Below are 17984 nucleotides of genomic sequence, written 5' to 3'. Positions count from 1 at the left end.
GGAAAGTGTTAAACTCAGGTAGGCTACTCAGCTTGCCAGGCATCTAGAGCTGGGAGTGGGAAGCAGTCAGGACCATCATTTTGTACCTGGGCAGCCTCTTAGAGACAGCCACCAGGCACAGATGCTGTTAAGGGTACTTCCTGCTCTGTGGTTATATTTTAGAACACCCAAGTCACATCAATGAGAAATTATTATCAGTGAAGTAGATTCACTTGGTCTTCCATTGAGTTTTAAACTATGAAAACAATCATTATTAAAAATAGCCGCCACAATCATCTTGATGGAAGAATAGGTTCTCGCGGAACATATGTGGTGATTTGGGCCAGATGTTGACAGCTCTTGTGGTGCCATAAACTTGCTAAAGTCACTGCTTCTCTCCAAGATGTAATGATAGCAGCATTTCCCCTTAAACTTTCCTAAAGTGCCATGAACGGCAGTGGAAACTGCAGGAAGTGCTGCAGCTGGGCTTTGGGTTTGAGCTAGCACACTCAACACCTCCATAAGGTAGAGTAGAATAAAAGAGGGGGTGACCTAGTTGGGAGGACCTGGTCCTTCCTTAGGAGGAGATAAGAAAAACACCATTTGGAGGACCTGGCTTAATCTTTTTGCTAAACAGTTCTCCATTTAAACCTAAGAGCAAGCAGGAGAGACCCCAGCACCCCACTCCCAGAAGCAGAGAGGGCACGGGAGGATGTTTGCACAGACAAGTCCTGGAATGCCTCTAGCAGTTAGTGTCCATTTGGCCTCCATTTAAGACGCGTCAGTTTCCTAAGGTAACTGTTGAGCCTAGTAGAGAGCGAGCAGAATGTCAAGTTGCAAGGTTGCCAAAGCTTTCCCTCCCAGCTCATCCCTAGATGGTCAAAGAACCATCTGCTCTCCCATTTCCGCAGGAAGTGAAGTAAGACCACCTGTACTTCTATAAAGTGCTAAGGAAGTTTGCAAAAGGTTCATTCTGAACTGACATAAGTCAGTGTAGGAAGTATGAATGAATAGTGGAAACAATAATGACCACCTGATATAAATTTACGCCGCGATGTAAACTTTCAACAACCTATTACGATGCCTCACATTACAGAAGAGAAAACTAGAGCTTTGGGAGAGCCTGAGTGTCAAGGACACACGCCCATTCACACACACACACACACACACACCTGCCTGGCACACACACATACATCACACCTGCCTGACTCCTGCCCGTCCCACATGAACACGTTTTCAAAATGACCAATTTGTGTTCCTGGTTCACTTCCCTTTCTTTGAAGGAGTGAAAGTCGCAGTAGGAAATGTATTCCTGCACTTGGCTCTACCACCCAGCCCACCGCTCAGCCTTCATCTCTCCCTTCATAGTAAAACGAAAGATAGAAGATTATTTTCTAATGAATTGAAATGCTTCGGTAATACAAAAGCTGCCCAAGACAAATTAAAGATGAGAGGAAAGCAGGAGCTAAAAAGAAGTGAGAATTGTTAGGGAAAGTTTTGCTATCACACCAGATCGTCTATTCCTGATACTGACCCAGCAGAGCGGCGGGAAACTTGGCTGTTTCTCATAATTGCCGGAGTGAACGGTCATGTCTCAGCTGGAGATGTTTGCAGGAGATTTTTTAGGCTCAGGCTTGAGGGAGAGCTACTTTTTAAAATCAATCAAAACTGGAGATAGAAGTCCACAAACCCTTCTAATACTTTTTGAGGAGAACGCATGTATGAGAACCCAGCCCAAGTAACTTGTCAAGCAAATGGGCCTCAAAAGTTATTTCATCTGTGAATGGAGAGATAGGCAAGAGGCAAGGGGGGCTGGGCTTTACTGAGAGGCTTCAGGCACCTTCCAGGTGTTATCTCATTCTCATAGTAATCAGCAAATAGCTATCCCTGCCACCATTTTGAAGGCGCTGCCATCACAAAGGTTAAGTTCTTAGTCCAAGGTCTCAATTGGTCTTGAGTCAAGCTGGAGTTGACTTCCCAATCTATTGGAAGAGACACCCAATGCTTTAATTCCCAAGCGCGTTGATCCTAAAAGGTTAAATCCAACCTTTTCCCTCTGTGTAGACCTGTTCTTGCGATGCTGGGTGAATAAGGAAACTCTGGAAGCCATCTGTACTTTCTCCCTGGGTTCTGTATACAGAACACTGTGGCTTCCAGGGGACAACAAGCCACTTTCTAAATCCAGTCCCACCTCTACCTTTATTCCTCTCCCACCCCAACACCCTTGGCCTCAGAGAATAAATAGAAACCAAGCCAAATGAGAGCACCCTCCTACCTTAGCAAGGGGTCCATTTTTGTCAGCATTCGTTTGTAAACCAGTGCCGCCACGTGGACACTAGAGGGCGCCTGATACTCATAAAAGCCATGGGCACTGCCATGGGTCCTGTTTGATCATATTGGGGAGGAACATATGTTCGTGCCCGCTAAGAAATATCACGTCTAATGGATCAGCATTCACCGTGCTATGCAGCAAACTGGTTTCATTCTTTAAAAGAGTTTCCCAAGGAAGACTTCTTCCTTTTTGACCATCTAAATCCACCATATCTCTAGTTGAATGCTGCGAGGATACAATAAAAGAACAGGTCCTTTGTGTGTCATGGAACACCACCATCCTCCAGCTCTCAGTACTAGTGATAAACATGGTGAACAAAACCGCTAGTCACCCAAGAAAGGTAGCCCCTGCCTTCGAGGACCTGCCATCTCCCATGTCCACAGCTCGCTGTGCTTACAAGCCTTCATAGGGAAAGTAGTCAGCCACTTGGAGAAGCTGTCGCTTCTTCTACCCAGAGAAGCTCAGAGGACAGCAGAAAGAAGGGGAGCCGCAGGATGTTCACGTTTTGCAGGGTCCCAGTGCAGGGGCCCCAGGTGGCCCCCTACATGCTGAGACCTTTCAAAGCTGAGCTCCTGGCAACAGCTTTTGAAATAACCAAATGCTGGCAACAAGGATTTGACATGAATATGCAAATAAGAATACTCAAGACTCTCATTTCATGCTTTTGTATCTTTTTACAAATTCAGCCACTAACCATGACTAACAATAAATAAAGGGGGAAGAAAAAGTAGCCTGACCTCCATTTGGTTTCTCCCATTGACCTCCCTGTGCTGTAGCCAAAGTACTTTCAGAGGGGAGAGAAAGATGGCTGGAGTCTCAAGGAGAAGCCTGGACCACTGAGAGTTAAAGACATTTTCACCTCCCCTCTCTAACAAAAGCTCAGGAATGGATCAATAGACACTACTCTGTTCTGTCAATCAACCTCAGTTGCTCTATTTTCATGGCTACTAAGATGGATAAAAAGCTAAGTTTGCTACAAAGCCCCCATCAATGTATTCAGGGAAATCACGGGGAGGTTTAGTGAGTAATGTCTGTAAACTTGCCAGGTCACTCATTGTGTGTATCATTTCCCTACAGCCTCTCCATGCTGTCACTCAGGTCCCAGCAATCACTTTGGCTTCCATACGTCTCCTTTTGTTCCCTTGCCTGCTCCCCCCAGATGAGCCTGGAGGGAGGCTCCTCAAGGCAGGCACATCTCTATAACAGGATGTGACAATGAGTTTGGGGAATTTACTGGCGGAACATAATTATAAAGAAGAATTTTGCATCATTATCCATTGTTTTGTCTGAGATGTGAGGCATGTGGTCAGGCTTTTCCTCTAGTCCCCCTCTCTGGGGTGCCAGGGGAGGGGGTTACTTAGGGGTTGGCCTTGGCCCCACCCTGTGGGAATCCTACAGTAATAGTAATAAGAGGAAGGACAGATGTGAGGAAAGTCTGAATCCACCATCAGCCCACACCTAATGCCAACAGCTGAAGGGGGAAGAAGCAGAAAAACTTGTTAAATTACACTTCATTTCTATAAACTTCCTAGTTCTTTTTTTTTTCTTTTTCAGTTAGGATACCCCCATTAGGTATTGCCACCATCATACACCCACCACCACGACACCAGAGTCCCCCACCACGGCCACTGGGCTTCCTTCCTCTTGGTTCCCAGTGCTCCCCTTCCCGCTCTCTCCTCTGGGTGCTATAGTTGTATCGCCAACTTTCAAAGTTTCATTTTTTAGTTTGTCTTTATCTGACTCAGTTTAGTTTCTCTATGTTCCACATATTGATAACACCATCCAGTATTTATCTTTCTCCTTCTCATTTATTTAATTCAGTTTTATCCCATCTGGCTCTATCCATATCGTTGCAATGGCATGAGTTTATCTTTTTGGATCCCTGAGTAGTATTTCATCGTGTATATACACCCCATCTTTTTGATCAACCGATTGCTTTTGGGACACCAATTGCTTCCATAACATAGATGTAGTAAAAAGAGCTGCAATAAACATGGTAGTGCAAGTTTCCTTTCAAATAAATGTTTTTGAATTTGGAGGGTAGATGCCTATCAGTGAAATTACTAGGTCAGATGGCAGATCAATTTTTAATATTTTGAGACACCTTCATTATCCATTTCAATCTGTGTAAACTGCTCCAGTTTATTATATTTGAGATTATACAACAAAAAAATTTTCTTTTGTCATTTAATAAGACTTTTTAAATCCTAATTAGTCAAGAATATACAATTTGTAAAATGAGTCCTAGCCACTTAAAATGATGATCTGGAATAATGAATTATATGTATGTGATTAATGTTCACTCTTACAAATACATTTCTTAATTTTTTATACATTGTCTCAGAAATACCCAGAACAAGTATTTAGATTTCAAGAATTAGCATACATATAGTTTGATAGAATTAAGTAATTTCCCAGACAGACATCTCTCTGTGCTATGCCAAAAGCCTTTCTTGACCATGCACTTACTACCACATTAGGGATTATGAGCTAAACCTGGAGCCAAGACTAGCAGCATGAAGAGTCAGATACCATAGGACTCAGAAGTGGAATCTGGCGCATTGGAGACTGTCACGTTATCGCAGGTCTGAGTGCTCCTATTCCTACAGGTACACTGTGGTGTACTGACAGGTACACTGTGATGTACTGTGAACTGTGATATTAAAGCGCTGTCATCCCTTCGATGGGTGCCAACTGCTTGACAGAGCAACTGCTGTCTTAACTTGCATTTCCTTGGTTTTTAACTTTGGACTATTCTGGGGACCTCGGAAACTCAGAGAAACCGAAGCAAATAAATGGTATTCTGGTTTATAGATGAAAAAATTAAGGCATAAAGATCGTGCTTTTTCATTAGCCACATGGTTAATAAGAATTAGAATCAAAGCTTTGAAAACAATACAAAATAATGTTGTGCTAGCTATTTGGAATAGAATTGTTTTGGAATAAAGCATACATCCTTCTTGAAAAAATAAATATGAATTATACTCACTTTCAAAATTCTTGGTTCTCTTGGAAAGGAATTGGGATTCACGGATATTTCTTTGCCTTGGTATCATCACCGAGGAGGGGATTGCAAGTTTTTGCTACAGACTCGTGCCCTGAGATAGTGAGCAGGAGAAGGGGGAAAGACTGCACTTGAACCACCAGTGAAGAACAGGGAAAAGGTGACCTTACTGTCTCGAAATTTGACCACCCAAACTCTCACCTGTGAAAACTAATCCCCCTCACCTCAGGCCACACCTCTAGAGGCTAGTGGAAGATTACTGCTGTGACTCCCACACCCTCCCCTCCAACGGTCTCCAGTTCCTTGCTTCTAATCCTGGTTTTGAGACTGGAATAAACGTTTGTGTGCTGACTGTTTTCCTATGTACAACCGTACACAGAACCTCCTAGATTTCACCTTCGAATGTTTCTTGGATTTTATTTTCCCTTATTGAGATGGGTACAAATGTTAGACGCCACATTTCCCAAGTGGAAGAGTGAGGCCCAGGCACCACTTTTCCCAGTGTCACAGAATATGAGAGCAACAGAGTATATGATCACTGTCTACCAGAAGACGACTGGCCATGGCTGACTGAGACTTTGTCCTTCTCATCCCCTGCAGGCCAACTGAGTCACTTCAGTGTAAGAGGCTCCAATAGGGGTGAACTACAAAGTGACCCCTTTCCCATCATGAGTGTGGGTGAGGAGATAAATTGTTAAGCTTGAATTCAAAAATCACCTTTTAACTTCTCCAGCACAGTCACCCCCAAACTTAGCCATCATGACTGGCAACAGTTGCACATGCTGGAGTGTTTTGGGAAAAGAGTGCAGTACCTGACAGTCTGCACAGGGAATGACAATGTTCTAGATAAGCCCACGTGGACATAGCAGGCTGGAGGCTACTACATTGAGGCAGCTGCCAATGTCACTTGTCCATTTTCTAGCATCTAACAGAGCACCGAGAAGAAGGCAATGGGAGGGTTCTGGCTGTCCTTTGGAACTTGTCAAATCAGTTTGCAAGAGCTAAAAAGGGAGGTGGGGAGCTAACTGAAAACAATCATAAGATGTTAAGTAATCTGCTTGGCCATTAACATTTGTACCCATCTGGCCAGTTTCTCCTCTTCCTGCTCACTCTTCCTCATTAGAGGGAAGGTAGGGTGAGACCCCAAGCTGAAATCCACAGAGTAAATCCCCAATTTCAAAACGTTGCATATTCTCAAAGCCCCTTAATGAGAGCAGCTCTATGGCCCTGATAGTTGACAAGAAGGTGGGGCTCTGGGTCCTGGGAGCCAGGAGGGGGAGGTCGTCACAGTCCAGCTCACGTTCCAGGGGCTCCTCTCCCCACCTCCTGAATCCCTTTGGTGTCCTCAGTCCTTGGCTCTGAAGACCTTTTGGTCACTCTCCTCCTTTCCAACCCTAATGTGGCCCCCACCACTGGTCTTCCAGGTGAGAGGACACCTCCCGCCTGCTTGATAAACCTGTGATGGGACCTGAAAAATGACTTCCTGGTCGGTTTCTTTAACAGTTGCTTACTTTCCTTGATCCTCTCTGCCCACTTAATAATCTTTCTGCAGGTAGGGACCCCAAGCCCCTTAGGAACCTGGCTGGGAAAGAATATGGACACTCAGGTGGCCTCACTCAAGACGATCCTTGCTGCTGAGATTCAGATAGCGCCCGGTTCCCTCGTGTTCTTCCGGTTAAGTTCCTCCCCTTCCTCGATCACTCTCTAGAATGTTAAATAGCACCAGAGACTTATTGTGGCCTTCAGTTTGTCCTCCCTCCAGCTGATTCAAGAATCGTTCCATACTAGGGCTGGGAGCTCAAATCTACCTTCACTCTCTCTGATTCCTGTAAGGTCTTTATGATGCAAACAAAACGCCCCTAAGCCCTCTACCAAAAACAAGCCTTGATTTGTCTGGATTCCAGGATGGGGCACAGAATGGATTTCATTCCAAGACCTGCTCCATTAATCATCTGAAACTGAGAATGAATTTCTAGGAGAAACAACATGTCAAGTGGTGGTTCTGGTCTATTCAAGCCAGCCGGTTGAACCCACAACCTGGCTAGGCTACAGAATTAACTGTACTAGACTCCATGCTGGGATTTGGCAACAGCAGCCACATAATCAAAAGGGAGGAGGATATAGAAAAAAAGAAAGCGAAAAAGTCTTTCTGCTTTCCTGGTGACAGCACGGTCCTGGGAAAGCTCCAAAAGCACACTGAGCTCCCTGCATCTTTGGCTTCCTGCCCTCTCCCCGTGCACCACTTCCCAGCACCCCGGACTCTCCACAAGTATTCCAGCACCTCTGCTATTTGAAACACTTCAGCTTAGCCCCCACCCCGCTGGTGGACTCCAGGCTCCTGGCACCAATTTTAGACCTGCCCACTGCCCACAGTCCCTTCAGCTGGATCTGCCCCTCTTGCTGAGCCATGGAAGGAAGCCAGCTCGTGACCGGAGGTGCTTGACCCTCCCAGGAGTGTGGAAGGCCTGGGAGACCTTCCGTGGGGAAGAAGCAAGGTCCAGGGAAGCAGCCCCCCACAGGAGAACAATCTCTCTGTTGCTCTGAGGAATGGTTGTGCTCCAGGCCTGTGCTAGGTGGCTTGCCTGCATCATTTATTCAGAAGTATCTGAATACCAAGAACAATCACATCAACATGAGGATTAGGAGACAAGTGAAGCAAATGCCTGTCCTCATGGAGCCTACATTCTGGTGCATTAGCTCACATTAGTTTTTATAATAACCTAGGAGTCAGCTGCTGTTATGTCACTAATTTACTCAGTTAAAAAAAAAAAAACAAAAACACAGAAACCTGAGATGCCAAATTAAATAACACACCCTAAGTATGTGCTGGTTATATAATGAAAATAGGACTCCTAGTTGGGCTTTCTGGGGTGCTTGAGTTTATACTTTATCACTGAACTGATCATCTGGAGCAATTTAATGTCAGGAAGATTAATAGAATTAAAAAATGTAATCACATACACACAGGGACTCCACATGGATAGGTAGATTCCAACACCATGAGGCAAAATGGAGATATATGGAGATATATGTCCTGAGATAAGGAATGGGGAAGGGGCCTGAAAAAAGGAGAGAAGAGTGAACTCAGGTGCTAAAGAAAAGATGTTTGCCCTGCTCTATAGATAGGTTTCTCCTGTAGAAAATTTATTCATAGTGATAACCCTAATTCTGAGTAAGATCTTTGATTTTCATGCTTAAGGTAGTCAAGGGAGGGGTAAAAGTTTCTCAATCACAAACTCAATCCCACCATCCACTCTGAGGCAGAACTGAGGAAAATCACTGGAGCTGCCTTTCCCATTTTCCTGCCTTTTTGTTTTCCAGGAACAAGTGCCTTGCTTAGTTGGCTACGGCAGAAGATGCACCACTGATATTCAGCCTGCCCTGGCCCACTTATCTGTCCACAGAATAAATCAAGATGTTGGGTCCTTTTGTAGTTAAATGTTAGTGACTCAAGTGGAGAAACAGTTAATGCTACTTAGCATAGTGGTCAGGACTAGTTGGTCATTCCTGAGAGAGGGACTAAAGGCTAGCACCCAGCTGGGGAAAAAGTATCCCAAAAGCCAGACCACGGGGGACCTCGTGGAATGAAAGCACTCTTCTCCAAGGACTCTTACTAAACTGCACAAGAGTGCTACACACAGGCCAAAGTTGATTTATCTGTCCTCAGTTGAATGCAGGTTACTAAAGTCTTTCTTCAAACAGGAAGTTGTGATAGGCTTTAGGGAAGTTGTTGAGATGAGGAAGCTGTTGGGCATAAGGCAAAGAGGATGGTGGAGAGGGCATCAGCTCTGGCTGGGTCAGGGCAGGGTGTCCTGGTCAACCTGCAATAACTCCGAGTGGGATGTGGTACACAGGGCAGAACCCGGGGCCAGACATCAGTTTGAGGGTCCTGGACCCAATGTAGAATAGTTGTCAAACCTGGTGCATGTTTCTAGTTTGCTCATCTGTTAAGTGGGCATGGGAAGTCTACCTCATACGTTTGAGAGAAAACACTCAATAAATACCTGCCATTAGTATCATTGTTACTGAGTAGTATAAGTCACTCAGAATTAAAATGGAGACAGCAAAGCAAATTAACCCTTAGAGAAATTTCTCCTTAGATCTGTGACAAAGCATATTAGATGAGATGTCTACAAGACATCTCATGCGTTTGCTGTTTTCTAATCTGTAAAAATAGCAAAAATACTTCCAATATAAGGCTTTCACAAGGATCAAATGAGATTCTTCACATAAAGTATACAGTGAATGTTCTTTTTTACTACTTCATATTGTTTCTTGGAAGCTAATAGATATTCATTATTTGTGAGTAGATGAATAAATGTGGAGTTTATCTTCCTTTCTTCTTTCCTTCCTTCCTTTCTTTTGAAATTTAAGTGGCTCATACAAGGTAGCCATTTAATTAGGGAAGGAGTTATGATTCCCAACTCTAGTACCCTCTCTATGTATTTAACTTGCTCAGAAAAAAATTCAAACACACATGAGAACATGGGCCAAGGCAAGGCTTCAACAATCATTAACTTGTGGCCAATCTTTTTGTATCTCTATCCTGACCTCTGCCTTCCTCCTACACAAGTCCTGTATTATTTCAAAGTAATCTGCAGTAAGAAGAATGCAACTTCATGCTTCATGCTCCTATAGGAGTTTTCAAAAAAGAAAAGCAGTCATTTATCTGCTTATTATGACTTGCAGCTTGTGAGCTGGATAGCGGCAGAAGACTAGGATGAAGAGAGGGCAGCCAAGGGGCTGAGCCCAGAGCTTTTTCCGGACCACCAGGGAAAGCGACTCCAGCCAGCTTCCCCAGGACCCTCTCTCGTCCCAGGGCCGAACTGACTCCATCATCTTGGGCCAGCTTGAGAGAATCCCCCTCCGAAGTCCAGTTTCCCAACACATGGAACAAAAACAAGTTGAGGGATGGAATTCCCAATAGAAAGCTCTCCTCTCACCTATTTCGCTTAAACCTATGAGTTCTGTGCTCATTTATCTGTACATATGTTAGGCAGGCCACAGAGTGGGTGAACGAGTGAATGAGTTACTAAACAGTTAAAGAAGATTAATGAGAAACCCTGGAAATAACTGAGCAGTGTTAATTTGAAAGTTTTCTGTAGACACATCTGCTTGTAGTTGTGATTTTATATTGTGTAGTATAATAGGTGTTTTGCTAGTAAAATTGCTCATGCTGCATTGATTTTTCAGTCCTGTCTCCTGGGGGCTCCAGCTGGCAGAATGGCTCTCTGGCTCAGGAGAGTAGGGCAAGGGCAATGGGAAGAAGCCAGAGCGGGGAGGGCCCCAGAGGTGTGGCACTCATCTTGAATGCCCAAGTGCAGTGCCCCTGGGAAATGCGGGGTCACAAGGCATAGGCTTTCTGATTCCTTTTTGGGGTAAAAAAAAATGAAACTAAGCAGAAAAAGTCATTCTCATGAAAGAAATTCCCTGATATAATTATTTTATTGAGCATATGGCCCAAGACATCTATTAAAGCTGGAAATGACCAACATTTTCAGGTACACAGTCTCCTGATCTTTTACATCCCAAGTTAACACACCTGAAAGACCCGCCTCAGTGAGAGTTCCAGGAAAACCCCTCCAGCTGTGACATCCTCCCTGCTCAGCACCCACAGGCACTTCCTCTGAGTTCAGGAACAAGATTAGACCTGAAATGGTGGTCAATTAAGAGGGCCGCTCATCATGATCAGGTGAGACCCAGAGGAGCTGCTTTCTCTGGAGATCAACTTCCAGCCCTATCCAGGCTGAGAGCTGTGAATTCCAACCAGCTCCCTCTTCCTGGGTGGCCCAGGATTCAGGGCCCCAGGCAGAGCAAATGCAAATGATTCATGACAAGGGTTTTTAAGAAGTACACAAAATCTGATAAAATACACATTTATTACGAAATTTTCAGCAGCATCATTTCCATTTGCTTTTCTAATCAAAGTACATTTCAAAGTAATTACAGTAAGCCCTTAAAACACAAAGAAGTATTTTGAGAACTCAGGAATAAAATAATCAGTAGTACATGTTTCATTCATCCATCCATCCATCCATCCATGCATCCATTCATCCATCCTTCATTTTGAAAATGTGCAATATTAGCACAGAGAGGTGAATATGCTATTTAGTATGGAATTTGTATGTTCCAGGCATGGTTCCCATTGTGGAAACTTTACCAACTAGTTTAAGAGAAGAGCTAGGCTCAACAGTACATTCTGATACAAGTATATGATTTAGCTGAAGGACCTTTAAAAAAGGCTCAGTAAGAATGGTTTCCCTTTCTATTCATGTTCAGCTTAGGAAATAAATAGTGATTATAACATTTTCACACACAGGAACAAAAACCCAGCGTGGGTTTTGCTTAACCAGTATTTGTTTTGCACCTTATTTTATGAAGACACAGATTTGGTTTTAGTATTTCATCTCCAGTTGCTAGGGTAGATGCCACCTGAGATGGCAGGCACAGACATAAGTGGCCTGAATATTCCACTGAGTGGGGGTTCACCCGATTAAATACAAACTTTCTGCAGGATGCCTGCACTGAATGATGTGCTATCTTCTCACAGACGTTCAAATACATATGTTGACTTGGCAATTAGTGAGCTAACACCATGACACAGGTGGCATGGCCAGACAAGGCAAACAGGCAGGAGGGTAGAACTCCATTGCTTCTCTACATAATCTGAAGCATCCACATTGCCCACAATCAATATATCTGGTGGTCAGGGTACTTGTAAGAGTGAGACAAAATGGACCGGAAAATAGAGCCTGGGTCCCTGCATAGTTCTCTAGGGAATATGAGTAGGCCTCTTCTGCAGACACAAGAGGCCCAAGTCAACCAATTTTCTCATTGGCTTCTTCACTGCAGTGATCACGCACCAATTCAGCAGACAGTTAGCAAATCAAATGATGTCATAATCTTTCCAAAATTTACAAATATACAAGATATTGCCTTCAGATAGCTTCAGTGCAAAGATATACCTATAGACATTGTAATAATCAATGGTAAAAATATGAGATGGTTTATGTTTAAAAAAAAAAAGACACAAAAGGCAGAGTTTCCACAGACACTTGCCACAACAGATGGACGTGGAAAATATGTATTTTTTATAAAGTACAGAACGGTAACTTTTTCATCTGCTATTAAAAAATATGTGCAAAGGTATGTTTCTAATTTTCCCCTAAGTAGCTGGCCTGGCTATACATCAGAGTCTTCTCTAACAAGACTTGCAGTGTCTTTGAAGGTGTCTTCAGTTGCCGTGTAGGTTGGAGCTGGGTCTCTCCGTGGAGGAATTCTAGCCGGGGGAGAAGGTGGTGGGGCCGGGGCCACCGTCACACTGTCCTTCTGGTCACCCTCCATCTAAAGCCGCAATGAAACAGGCATCTGTCAGTCATTCCCTCGACATGACAAAGAACAGCTTGTTCAGAATGATCTGAGTATGGCCAAAAGAATGTCTGTGCTAAGAAAAATGGTTAAATTACCTCTGTGTAGGTTGGATTTTCAAAGTTTGTAGTTGGTTTCAGTTTTCGTTTGAAGATGTTCCATTTTGTTGCCTAGATAAAATGGGGTGAAATGGTATATTTTCAGTAATGCTACTTTTTTGCGGGCTTCCTCTCTCCTGGTAGGTTTGAATTTTTCTTCTTACTGAAGGAAAACAATATGGGGCCTTGGACCATAGGGCCAGGCTCATGTGGTAAAGTCTTCATGTCACTTTGAGCAGATTTACTGATGAAAGAGAAACTAGTGGCATTTCCTGGCACTTTAATACCAGCCTAGGGTGATCCTCACCACATGTTTCTTTTTACTGCTTTCAACCACACCAGCTCTTATCTCAGTGCGCAGAAGGCAACAGATATAGGAAGATTCTTGGTCATTCCAGAAGGATAAATCTGAGAGGGTCTCAGCCTCAAATGATTTTTAAAAATGGAAGAAAAATCAGCATACTGGAAAGATACAGATGAGAAGGACAAGAACAATAATTTTTGAAGGTCTATTCTCATGCAAGAGCATTTATGTGTGGTCACTGCATTTCTGATGACTGGGGCGCAGGACAGAGGTTGTTGCACCTTCCCCCAGGCTTGGAGCTCTGTCTAGGAATTGATCATTAGACTCTAACTGAGAAAGATGCCAAGATGCCATCAAATAAATAGCCCTGCCGTGAAGAACAAAATATGTGATATTTAAATATCCTGGAGTCTGTGGAAAATTGATCTTCAAGATCTACTTTCAATGTAGCATAGAGGAAAAAATGAGTACCTTGAAAAATGTGAAACCAAAAATCCTTTTTTAAGACAACATTTGCATATGCATGTGTGTATTACAAGAGAAGAAATTACTAAACGGTATATGAGAAAGTGGAAAAAGAGACCTTTGCTTTACGTTCCTACTGTTAGTATCCATTCAACTTCTGTTTTTACTGAAATAGGTAGGACAGGAATCAATGACTAAGGTGCTAACAATCCAACATGGCTTTCAAATTCACCTTGCAGATATTAATTCTGTTTATAAGTTATGCCAATTGAAAAATAAGGATTATAGAAAATAATAAAACTTCTAACCACCCTTAGCTAAATTTTTGCTTCTTCATGTTATTTCACAGAAGAAATCTCAGATCTTAGAACACTAAAACATAGCAGATCCTATTATTCTCAACTGGGATGGAAAGTAGAGTAGAAAGGCAGCTTCTGGTATCACAAGGCATTGGGGGAAAAACAACTAGCAGCCGGTGGACAGAGTCAAGAATATTAACATGGGCCCTCCCTGGTGTCATGACAGTTTGGAGTGCAGCACTATGAAGCTAGCCGCAACTGCTTCAGCATGAGTTTGATCCCCGAACAGGGAGGTGACCCACATGGCCCAGCAGACCTCTCCTGTCCTGCCTGCTGCTCCCCTCAGCAGTATATTTCAGCAGCCTGTTCTACTCCCCACTGTCTCTGGTGAATCCTCTCATTGCCCCCACCACCTCTGACTTGTACCCCAGTTCTGTGTGCATAAATAAATAAATAAATCTTTTTGTTAAAAAAAAAAAAGAATATCAACAATGCACAGGGGAGTTTTATACATTAATATGTCCATAGTGGCCATGATGAGAAACGTTAACAACACTAGCATCCAGAGATATTACAGGTCACCCTGAATCAAACAGCCAGATTTAGATAGCTTTCTGTATGTCCATTAAGAATAATCAAATATTATCCATTAATACAGTTTTATATCGAACTAATTTATCGATTTCTCTCTGTAGACCAAAAGCAAATGTTTATCAATTTCAAAGGGCTTTGGAATGATAAAGAAGGCACTTCTAGTGTTTTTTTTTTTCTTTTAATCTCCAATATGAAATGCTGTAGCTGGTGTGAGGGCAATAAGTTTGGTTGAATGGCCAGATGGATGATGATAGAAAGGAAACCGAGCAGATGGAGAAGAGGATGAGAACTAGTGGCCCCTGGTGGTGAACATAAGTAAGAGCTGTAGAGCGGGGAACACATTTTTAAGAGAACAAAAATGTAGACTGCAGAAAAATTACCTTACACAGGAAAAGAAAGAGTCTCCACATGTATCCTCAACACTCATTCATACTTAGCCATTCTCTCAAGCTAATGCTCGTGCTCTGAAGAGGTTGGATCCAGATGTCTTGTTGCCTTTTCTGTCTGTTGCTTCCCAGGTCACCAAGGAATCTCAAGCCCATCTCAGCATTAAAATGTAGCTTTACTTGGTGGAAAGTTTTTCAGTTCATTATGTATTTAAATTATCTCTATTAACTGCTTATGCACCTGGAGATGTGAGAGCCCCTAGTTCTTCCTAATTTTCCTAGAACTAATAAGTCTAGCAATTTCAAAGTTCATTCCAAATCCCAGGTCACTTCAGTGGTCAGTCATTATTACCTGAGATCCATCAGCACTTGTGGAAGTCGGCTTTGTGTCTGGCGCTATCTCAGAAGGGTTTATGGGAATACCATAGTTCTTGTTATCCACATTTTCAGATACAGATACAGTCACCTGAGTGCAGATGGAAAGCCATTATCCAATTTTGAAAGAAGTTGGTAATAAATAAAGCCCTTTGTCAGTGTGCTGGTTCTACTCAGCACCCTGATCTTCCACAGACATGGTAAGTAAGGCACCATTTTTATTACAAGGCTGCCCTGCTAGCCCAGGACTAGACACCACCCCATCTCCCCCAAATCAAGAACACCAACCACTCAACATCTACACCTTAGCTTGGCAGGCAAAATCCACCACTCCCTGGTCCTCTGTCACTAGTAAAAAGCAATGCCCACTTTGCTCTGTTCCTCATTCCCACAGAGAACTGTACTTTCAGCTAAAAGCCAAATCCAAGAAAAACAGCCTGAATTATTCCCAAATCTCTAGTGAGCAGAGAATCTTATCTTTGGGTCTTTAGAATAAGTAAAAACTTCAGAACTGCTTAAAAGAGGTTGAATTTTTAATGCATTTTTATTCAGATTGTATTGTTTTGTCACCATTTGTATAGCTATAGTGCTGTGAATACAACTTTATACATCAGCACGTGCACATGCTTCACTCACAGAGGCTGAATTTTTTAAACCAGAGGCATAATAGTCTTATGGTTCTAAGTTGTCTTATAATTAAATTACGATGGATATATAATTAGTGACTTATAGGATAGAGAATCATTCTTTTTCCTGTATTTTTATATTTACCACTTTGTTTCTTGAGTTTGGATATGTGTTTGCACACATGACCTCATTTAATTTCAAGGAAAATGTCAAATAAAATGTCAAATCTCTTTTATCACATGATAAAATAGTTTTTAAAAATGCCAAAGGAGCAGTAAAAATGCTTTCAAGAATCAGAAATCTCTGAGATTAAGAAAGCTATTCATAAAATAAATATTTTATCTTATAGTAAAATGTGTCCTATCTTGTGAGTTCAAAAGAAGTTTAGGTGTTAACAATAAAAGTATATTTCACTGGGATCAGAGTTATTTTGACAAAGGTAATACAAACTGGAAGGTATTATGGAGCTAATGAAAAGTTCTTTCCCTTCATCCATACACTTATCTCATCACCCTGCTCCTTTTAAAGATGAATAGGTAACAGGGAAATGTAAACTTCTGTGTGTCAACTTTTGGCAATCTTCACACTTTTCAGAAAGTATGAGAGAAGCAAACGTAGGCAAGTTCCCTCTAATCAAACTCCTATGATATCCAGAACCCTGAGAGTATACCCAGCCCCCCCCCAATGTCTGCATAAGGACCAGGTAATCATTCACTCATTTCAAAAGTATTTAAGGAGAACCTACATGCCAGGTACTATATTCGGCCCATATCTTTGCTCTGACCATGAAGGATGAAAAAGCTCTTGGTCTGTAATATTGAAATCACTGTCAAATCTCAAAAAGTGCACAACAAAACAGATTTTGTTGTTTTCTAGTTTTGTCTGCTTGGGTCAGATCTGCTCCTGCAGACAGAGGAATGGACCCTTTTGCCTCCTTCCTTTTGAAGGGAATGGTAGGAGGATTCTAAGAAGGGAATTAGCCAATGGAATGAGACCCAGAAATAGCAGCAGCACCTGAAGAAAGCACTATGTGACTTCTCACCTGGGTTGGCTGAACCACTTTAACAGCACTGTCCCTGGATGCATACATTGGGTTTTCAAATATTATGGGCTGCTTCCCCATCTCCATGCCAAAGCGTTCACTCTGATGGGGAAACAGAAAAGATCATACCACACTGATCACACATGGAGGAAGGTTCCCTCCTGGTACCTAGAGGCATGCTAGGGGATATGCCAAATCTACCCAAATAAACTTAGAACAAAGAGCAAAATTCCAGCAAAGACATAAGATTTGCACATGGTAAAACAATGTCAGTGCACTAATTCATCAGTTCAAGAAAATTAAAACTCTTCCTATGTTAGAATTCTTTATAGCTTCATAATACAAAGGACTCATTGGGGATGAGGTTTGGACAATAAAAGAGGGGATAGATGGTGATAGAAGAGCAAAGAGGAAGATATGGGAGGGAACAAGAAGAAAGAATGGGTAATCCTATATTTTCAGGCAGCAGGAAAGTGAAAGGTTGGGAGCAACTTCACTATCTATGATTCCATTTGAATATTGTGGTTTTAAGCAAGAATAACTTTCAATCTTATTATTGTTTGTAAACACATTTCTGCATCAAACCTAACGCTTCCTAACTTTTGTCTCTACAGTGAAGATTTATTATGAGAGGCACACTCTTCATCTTTTTTGGGTTAATTGTTCTTTACCAAAAGTGTATCTTTTATGAAATAGTAACAAAGGCAACCTTCAAATTACCATTTTGAAAACACACTCACCAACACCACTGAAGTGTCAATAGCAGACTCAGGCCCAAAACCAGATATTCCAATATCCATGTTAACATCTCCCCCTGATCTGAAGGTCACCCCATTTCCATTTTCAGGGGACTTAACGAGACTGCTCAAGCTGGAAGGAAATAATGGAATCAGTGTCATTAATTTAATGAGTTTTTACAAGAGTGCCCTTTCCTACATATTTGCTAAATGTTAAATGAGATGAAATGCTCAGTTCGCCCCTGAATTTACTCATCATCTCAAGTAGTAATTGCCCTTAGCTGCCTCTAGTGCCAGTGCACCTGCCTAAGGGCTGTTGAGCTGGTTTGGCACTGGCAGGAAGGAAGGCCCCGCACCCCTCAGAGAACTCGCCT

The 17984-nt window shown here is 42.5% G+C and overlaps 1 protein-coding gene across 1 annotated transcript in view; it reads right to left on the bottom strand.

Moving 5' to 3' along the window:
- Positions 1–12497: 12497 nt before the first annotated feature.
- LRP2 (low density lipoprotein receptor-related protein 2) overlaps positions 12498–17984 on the bottom strand; it is a 163707-nt gene continuing 158220 nt past the window's right edge. Inside the window, exons 78-83 of the mRNA XM_004674868.1 lie at positions 17614–17743; positions 16874–16975; positions 16330–16344; positions 15182–15295; positions 12782–12853; positions 12498–12659 (exon numbers count right to left, since the gene is read on the bottom strand). Of these exons, the coding sequence (XP_004674925.1) occupies positions 12498–12659; positions 12782–12853; positions 15182–15295; positions 16330–16344; positions 16874–16975; positions 17614–17743 (595 nt within the window). The remainder of the gene's footprint in view (positions 12660–12781; positions 12854–15181; positions 15296–16329; positions 16345–16873; positions 16976–17613; positions 17744–17984) is intronic.

Source organism: Condylura cristata, unplaced genomic scaffold, assembly GCF_000260355.1.
Source record: "Condylura cristata isolate star-nosed mole 26May11 unplaced genomic scaffold, ConCri1.0 scaffold00002, whole genome shotgun sequence".
NCBI classification, from domain to species: domain Eukaryota; kingdom Metazoa; phylum Chordata; class Mammalia; order Eulipotyphla; family Talpidae; genus Condylura; species Condylura cristata.
Note: the sequence above shows the minus strand (reverse complement) of the source record. Positions and strands in the feature narration are given on the sequence as shown.